The sequence below is a fragment of the Penaeus chinensis genome, chromosome 29 (assembly GCF_019202785.1).
Source record: "Penaeus chinensis breed Huanghai No. 1 chromosome 29, ASM1920278v2, whole genome shotgun sequence".
NCBI classification, from domain to species: Eukaryota; Metazoa; Arthropoda; class Malacostraca; order Decapoda; family Penaeidae; genus Penaeus; species Penaeus chinensis.
In genome coordinates, this window is record NC_061847.1 from 1667033 (window position 1) to 1675823 (window position 8791).

The 8791-nt window shown below is 40.1% G+C and overlaps 1 protein-coding gene across 1 annotated transcript in view; it reads right to left on the reverse strand.

Moving 5' to 3' along the window:
• LOC125040589 (rab GDP dissociation inhibitor alpha-like) overlaps window positions 1-8531 on the reverse strand; it is a gene marked incomplete at its 5' end in the record, with an annotated part of 10205 nt that extends 1674 nt beyond the window's left edge. Inside the window, 8 exon segments of the mRNA XM_047635212.1 lie at window positions 1-123; window positions 672-816; window positions 1826-1937; window positions 3031-3190; window positions 3430-3570; window positions 4262-4460; window positions 4799-4977; window positions 8371-8531. The exon segment at window positions 1-123 is cut by the window's left edge and continues 1674 nt beyond it. Coding sequence (XP_047491168.1) covers window positions 1-123; window positions 672-816; window positions 1826-1937; window positions 3031-3190; window positions 3430-3570; window positions 4262-4460; window positions 4799-4977; window positions 8371-8531 — 1220 coding nt within the window.
• Between the last annotated feature and the right edge of the window lie 260 nt (window positions 8532-8791).

Below are 8791 nucleotides of genomic sequence, written 5' to 3' on the forward strand. Positions count from 1 at the left end.
ATGTCCAGCACATCCAGGCAGGTGGTCTCGAAGTGGGAGGTGGCGTCGTAGGACTCGGAGATGAACAGCTGGTTCTGTACTCCATCGTCCGTGGGTTTGTAGATAGGGGACACTGTCACAAACCTGCAGGAGAGAGGGGGATTTGTCAGACAAATGACAGACACTAAATTCAATACTGTGATGCAGGTTTGACATTAGACATTGTGGAGTGCAATAATAAAGAAAAGAAGGAAATAGTCTTTTCATATTAAACTCCTCTAAAGCACTTTTTTACTTCCGTTTGCAGATATGCAGACTGCTGCAAATCAATTTTCCAATTTGAGAGAATAATGAGAAAAACAAAATTATAGATCATCCAGTTTATACACAAGACAATCAAATTTCCAATTCCTGAAAATTCTACTACCAATTTTTCAAATAACATTCCCATTTAAAGCAAGTTCCATTCTCTTGGTCTCTTAAAATACACTCATAGCCCATCCATCACCAAAAACCTCTTGCATAAGTGAAGTCAATTGCACCATTGTCATTCATACCTAAAGAAATTAACCATTAAATTTATTCCCCCAATCATACCATTTCCATCACATTCAAGTCTATTCCATCACTTATAGCATTCCACCTATTCAGAACTTCCCCAACACTCATACCTATTTCACGACCGCACTTACTTTTGCTTGATTGGTCCCAGAAGGTTGAGGCCTGGTAGGATCTCGGCCTCAGGGTTATCTGTCTCCACTGTGGTGCTCACCATAGCTATAAACCAGCCCTTTGCTGCAACCTGGTGTGTGTATGACACCAGTGACACATAGATGTCTGGAGGGGAAGAAGAAATGATGCATGATTGAATGCGTGTAATTATGAAAAAAAATAAATAAATAAATAAAATTGAAGTGAAAATTCAATTAGTAAATATAATTTTCTGAACTGGCCAGAGATGGGGGGGGAGGGGTAACCCAATGTCGCCAGGGAAAATTAATAAAAAATGGGGAAAAATGCTGTGCTCATATTCTATATTTTTTTGTGAAAGGTCATTGTACATAGATGGCTCTGCTAGTGCTTAGCCACAAACGAGTCAATTAGTAGACATTGTGACCTTACCCGATTTGAATTGGCGGGACAAATAAATTTCTTACTAGTGCTATGAATATCGATGGTGTTATTTTTATTATAAACATTATAATTACTATAATGTTATAATCATTAGTAACAGCAAAATAAAATAACGTAAAATATTTCCGGAAATCAAAGAAAAGGGTAAACTGGCAAGACAGGCAGTACTCATAATTGGCTCATTGGTGACTTAGTACAAGTGTAACCATCTATGTGTAAAAACAATTAAATAAGTAACTCACAGGGGGCATGGCACGTATGTACACATCATGCCCGTCAGCATTGGGTTAAAAAAAAAAAAAAAAAAAAAAAAAATCTGAGCAAAACACTTGGTTTATCCCCTTAACCCAATGGCGCCAGGGTATGGAAAATTAAATAAAAACTCTACGCTCTGGCGAACGGCGGCAGCGCGCCGACTCTGAGCGCGTGAATTCGGTACATCAAGCCGAATCATTGCCTCGGGGCGTTTTGGCGCGGCGCCGTTGCGGACAGCCGCACGCCTCAAATCAGGCGTATTGTTATGACGGCGATAGCCGTGACCCGTCGCCATTGGGTTAATACAGTGTATCCTTTGAGACAATGTAGGTAATCATTTCCACCTGGCATCAAAGGGGATATCCACTTCATGTCAGGCAGGAACATCAAAATCACCATAGCACATAGTAGTTACATATGGGTTATATGTAAGAAAAAAATTTAACGAGATACTTACCAGAATTCCTATTAACCTGCTTCTGTGGGATGATGATCTGTGTTGAGAGGGCATCCTTTGTGTTGTTGATAGGATGATCCATTAAGCAGATGGCTCGCACCACTTGTCCGACCTTTGAAAATAGAGAGACGTTTGAAACTTTATATCAGATGGGGGTTACAATAACTTTTTCTTCTTGTGCTTGTAAATTATTGACAAGGATAAATGTAAAAACTAGTCCTATGCAAGAGATTTCTTAAGACCATCTTCTACCCAATATCAAATAAATAAATGAATGGGGGGCAAGGGGATACATTTAAAAAATGATAAATTAATAAATACATTTTTAAAAGCCTTCCTTCCCTCAATAATTTTTAACCAAGGTGACAAGTTCAAACAAAAAATAAAAGTCCACACGATCACCTCCAGATCCATTCACTCTCTCCACCTTCTATCAATGTCAAAGATTAGCAATGGTTTAGCAAGTTAGCCTGAGTCAAATAAAACTGATGATAGCACTGTTCCAGGTTGTTTAATTCAGGGTGTCGCTTTCCTGAAGACAAAAAATGTTTCTTCCCATGAAAGCTCTTCACGGGAAACCATTTCCTCCATTTTTGCAATGCTCACTCAAGCCCCCTTTGTTTCCCAAGAGGTATATGACAAATATACATGAGAGGAATTCTTGTCAGGGGAACTGGAAATCCATACAACTTGAAAACATGTACTCAAGCAAATAAGTCTAACAGCAGTAAGGTGAAAAGAATAGTTTTCTAGCTAGTTGCTATGTTTGAGGTCCAAAAGTGGGCAGTAATTTAATGGAAATCTTATCTTCAAATGGAATCCATTATTTTTTCTTCTTTTTGTTATAAGTAGAGGAGGAAGAGAGGAACGGGAGTAAAATGGAACCATTTTGTAATACTAGAGAAATAATTAGGTCATTAGGCGCCTAAAACACTGGGAAAATGCTTTATATTTGGTCTTCTAGTATCTTATGGGGAAAAAAATGGTCTTGCATGAAGGGGTTTCCCTTTATTTCATGTTTTATCTTGCTAAATAACTGACCAAATCACTGCCTTTCCAGCAACTGATTAGAGAGCAACATCAAATTTATATTATCAACTAGAACCCTTGCTAAATTACAGCATTCACACAACAAAAGGTAAACCCCACAAATTAGCTTAGACCAAGACAATATACTGCACCTTCGCATCAGCACTTCAACTCACCTTCTTCACTTTTTCGGGCACATATGAAGGGTCACAGTACACTTGCTTGCACTTGGCAGTTTCGTTTCCAGAGCGCACACCAACAACTTTCCCTTCCTCCATGACAATTTCGTCAATGGGCTTGTCAAGCATGTATGTGCCTCCATAGATAGCAGACAACCTATAGGATGAGGTAGGAGTATCAGAGGTATTAGCCATTGCAAATTACCAATAAATATATATATATATATTTTTTTCAAGTTTTTAAATCAATCCATCACAGTACAAGTTGTTCATTAGCTTACCTAACCAAAAAATAAAGTAAACTATGAATAGGGAAATATAAACAAATAAACAAATAAACAAATAAACAAATAAATAAACAAATAAACAAAAGCCCCACCACCACAACCAACTCACCTAGCGAAGCCCTGGGGCAGTTCACCCAGCCCATATAGAGGATAGAGGTAAGGAGACTTTCCATAGCGAGCGAGCGAGTCACTGTAAAGCTTAATTCTCTTCAGGCTTTCGCCGGCGGGCCAATTGAGGTAGTCATCGTCCCTGGAAGGTGAAAAGAAAGTATGAGGAATGGAAAATTATCATAAATCAAGAAGTTTATACATTTACATAAACATTTACAAACATTTACACAAACATCCTCACATGCACACACAAATGTGCACTCGGGGAAGTGGTTCCCGATTCTTCTTAGAGGTTTGGGTACATGTTTTACTTAAAATGTAGAAAGTTCTTACAATCACCATACCTGCTTCGTTTTAGATCGAAATCTCCTCTTACCAACAAAGAAGTTGAGCAAACTTCAACTATTCTCCCAGCAGCTCCATCTTAATCTCTCGTCAATCCAATGAAATATTCAACAGATATTGATCTTCCTTCATTCCTGCTCATTCTCAAGCACTAAACAGTCCCTGTCGCATTCCATAACCAAAGACTAGATTATTTTCTACAACTGAGGTTTTGTTCTCATGCCTGTTGCCCTGTGTACTGCTTTCCCCAGCTGAAGGAAGTACATTATATCCAGTCTCTTCACTTCATTTACAAATAGCCAATCATTCTCCTCCTATTTGCAAAATCCCAGTAAATTAATCTCTTCTGCCCTTTGTCCCTCTCACATACTGACACCTACAATCTATTATTCAGCCTAAAACTAAAAAGGTCACAGACATCAACACACAAATTAAACATTGCCAACCCAAAGACCTGATCTGACATGTAATACAACACAACCTACCTATATAGAGCAAGAGCGTGACCTGTGAAATCAATGGTGTTCTTGTCGAGGTTAAAGTGGGCGAACACCGCGTTCATGGTGGTGGTTTTGGGGTCGAAGCCAGGCATGGCCTTCCATGTGGCTGGGTCATCGTCACGGTAGTCCTGGGCGAACACCAGGAAGTTCTTGAACCTTCGCTTTTCAAACATGCCCATCAGATCTAAAAAGGTGTAAAGAATGAAAGGGGTTTAATAGAATGCTCACAGAGACAGACAACTTGACAGATACATGCTTAAAACATTCTAATTGCCAGACACAGTAGTAGTAATACAACCAAAAAAAATTAAAACACTAAATACAAGACATTCATAAATAAGGCAAAATGAGATTTAAGCCAAGCACTATTGCTCCTTTATCACATTCTTAAACGCTTGGTTTCTGGCTCACATTTGACAATTCTATTCCAACACCTTGTGTTGGAAGCCTGACAACTTCTGAACATTTTTCAAACTTCATGGGGAGGGGGAAAAAAAAAAAAAAAAAAAAAAACTTTCTCACCTGAGGTAAGAGCCTCTTTCTCATCCGCAGGGACCTTGGAGATTTTGTTTCCCTTGTACACATAACTGCCCTCGACTGACTTGAATTCCAGGTAGCGTGTCACACCCGTGTGAATGAGGAGCTTGACCAACTGGCCATTTGCCATGAGGAACTTGGGGATCAGATCCACATTCCAGTCCCTGAAAAGAGCAGGAAATTAGGGATTGCCAAAGGAAATAAGTGCAGATATAAATTACAAGTACATGCTGTGCCAGTGGTTTTCCGTAAAACTTGACCACCTGTTTCACCATTTTGCTAATTTCTCTAATTCCGTTTCCCCTACCGTGCTTACTTCCACTGTTTTTCATACTGACCCTCTGCCAGGATGAAAATGACATAATGTCATTTAATTTTATTCCTGTAAAGATGCTGTTCTCATTGTTCAAAACAGAACTAACGTTATTTTTTTCTAGATGGAGTAGATATCTCAGTAAAGACTGCCTGAATATTTATAAACACAAGCACATTTGGCTTTGCTATGACTGACATGATGCAAATGCCTGTAACCAAAGAGAAAATTATGCTACAAAACTTTACCAAACTGGACAATGCACATCATCTCAACAGGATTAAAATTACTGTTTTGATCTATTTTTCCAATTAACCCCTTCCCGATGGGTCACACTGAGAGGCGTCAAAACAAACCTCTCATCTGTGGCACTACAAGCCAATGATTCTGCTTGATGTACCAAACTCCCGCACTCAAAGTCGGCGCATTGCCATTGATCTCCAGAGCACAGAGCTTTTTTTTTCTTCACCCGTCATCAAGGGGTTAATAGATTCCAATCTAGGCAAGCTAATCTGTGACTTTTGCCAAATTTAATAAGAATACTGAATTCCCCAGTATATATGTGTAACTGTACTTGTGTTTCCTTAACCCATTGGATCTGGATGCTTCACAGCAGTCTAATACCCAAATATGGGCATTAGACTTACATGAGCAGTCACTGACAGGTGCACGGCTTGTAGTCTGGGCGCACATGAACACTCATGTGCAGTAGCAAGGCTATACCTTCCTGTTGCAACGTTATTCTCTTCATGCACAAGTGTTTTCAGCCGTTTTGCCATTTTCCAGTGTCCAATATTTCTCATTTAATTTACTTTATCCAGATGGTAATAGACTTTTCCTTGCACAGACTCCATTATCATATCTCTTGGTAATCCATAACTCAGTGCAAGAAAAATAACAAAGTAACATTAGTGTTTGACATCTTTATTTTTATCATTATTTTCTTTTTATAATCTTCAATATTCTGTAATACAATCTGCACTGTCAGCCATGGCAACCAGGAATAGAATGCCGAGCATGGAAATGGTGTCCTCTCTGGAGCAAGCACGATTTCAGTCATGGTGCATGGACACAACATTCCACTCATTTATCGATGGAAATAATGCAAAAGCTCCTAAGCGCCAAAGGAGTCTAGTCGCCCTCCAACAGCTTTGTCCACTCATGGCAAGTCTCTCCCGTCAGTCCACCCTTCAGCCCAAAGGCTCACTCCGGCAAGTTCACGTTACTCTGGCCCACAGCCAGATTTTCCCATGGCAGCATTCATATAACCTGCTATTCAAGTCAAATTTTTTCATGTGATATTCACGTCATCCAAATCATAGGGCGAATTAAGCAATGTCAGTTTAGCCTTTTCCAAATTTCAACCATGAATGATATTAGGGCTGCATACACCTCACATTTACCAACATTGATCACTTCACAAGAATTCCCTTTTTAGCAACTATCAAGTTGTTTCTTCCGATAGTTGCTGAAGCTGATTTGTTACACTTTAGCATACAACATTTCAAGTTGGTTATGTTAATTCCCTCCTCATCAAATAAAAATAAATTAAAATAAGAAATGCATAGAATTGGCTTATGTCACAATAAAAAAAAATTCTTTATAGGTATATCAATCATGAGATAAAGTCAAAGAATAGTGCAAAATTGTTAAATATTGATCTTAGATCCAGTTGCATCACTGCAATCACATAATAAAAAATCTGGGCTGCTCTGCCAGATTACAGCTTATAGGCTGGGCGCATGTTAACACGTGTGCTCGGTAACAAGACACTATGCCTCTTATTTGCAATGTTATTTCCTCTTTTTATGCATAAGCGTTTTTAGCTTTGCCATTTTCCAATGTCTGTATTTGCCATTTGATAAGCATTCTCCAGATGGTAAGACTTTTCTTTGCACAGATTCCATCTCTCTCTAGGTAGTCTACAACTCAGTGCAAGAAAAATATAAAAAGATGTAACACTTATTTGGGTCATTTGTTTTTTTCACAATATTCAATTTTCTGCCTGTCACGGCACCAAGAATACAATGCTGAGCATGGAAATGGCATCCTCCATGGAGCTGGTCCTCTTCCAGTCATGGCTCACGGACATTACATTCCACACTCGTACATCAATGGGAATAATGCAAAATTGCCACATGAGTGATGTGCCATGATGGCATGTTCGTCACACCCCTCAAGCCCTGATTCTTTCATAATGGGATGGTCACATCCCAGATTGAAGGGGCTAAGACAAGCAAGCGACTTGACTGAGTGCATAAAGCTTTCGGAGGGCAATTAGACTCAGTGGGCATATAGGAGGGGCCTCTTACATTCCATTGTTTACTGGTAGAAATAATGCAAGCCATGACAAAGAGCACCAGCTCCAGGGAAGACACTATCTCAGGATCCTATTCCCGCTTGCCATGACCAGCAATTCCAGTATAACAGGAATTTGAATATTACAAAATACTTAAAAGGCCACAAGTGAATCATCATTATCAGTTATAGATGGACTTCCTAGAGAGATGCTAAGAGTCCTTGCAAGGAAAACAGTATCAAATAAATTTAGAGACTGAAAATTGCCATTAAAACTAAAAACCCTTACCAAGAAAACAAGATAATAACATTGCCACAAAGGGGAGGCAAGAACTCTTGACACCACGCATTAGTATTCATCCGTGCCCAGTCTACAAAACACCCGGATTTTGGCCAGCAAAGCATCCAAATCCAAGGGATCAAGTATTCATGGAACTAGTACCCTTGAGAAGTGAAAACCCCAAAAAACCCAAATTAACCCAATGGCGACGGGTCACGGCTATCGCCGTCATAACAATACGCACGATGTGCGGCGTGCGGCTGTCCGCAGCGGCGCCGCGCCAAAACGCCCCGAGGCAATGATTCGGCTTGAGGGACCGATATCACGCACTCAGAGTCGGCGCGCTGCCGCCGTTCGCCAGAGCGTAGAGTTTTTTTTAATTTGCTATACCCGGCGCCATTGGGTTAAGGAAAAAGCAAACAAATGAATGAATAAATAAAAGTAATAATCTATCAAAATCAAAACTCCCATTACTTCCCCCTCCCACCCACTCAGCCTTACATCTACTCATTGCATTTATAAACACACACATTTACAAATTTCTTTTATTTCTAAATCTCTCTCAATCCCTTCCGCCCCACACAAACCCCAACCCCTTTCCCCCCTTACACCCACTTTCCCCCCCTTGCAGAGGAACCCCCCACCACCGACCCGCGTGAGCCTTACCTGGTGCGGCCGTACGACTCTTCTGGGGGGGGCAGGGAGAATTTGGTGAAGAGATCCTCGAGGGGCGTAATGGAAGCACTCTCTCCGCCATAGTATTTGTTGCGGTCCATGTGCAGCACCTTCTTCCCCGACACCGACAGCATGCCTGAGATGATGCATTCCTGTGGGGGGGGGAATGGAGAAATATTTAGGGGGTAATTTGTCATGCATTCAATATTCATCCAGGGGGGGGGGGGGGGGGGGTTAAATGTTAAGTGGGTATTTCACCAAGTAATTGATTCTCTTGTTTACTTGATTGACTTTCATAAACATCAAACTCTCTTCTTTAATACCTAAAAAAAATATAAAAAATAGAATTTGAATCCCTGGTTTTCCCTATTTCTAAAATACAGAACATCTTGAAGCCACTATATAATTTCAA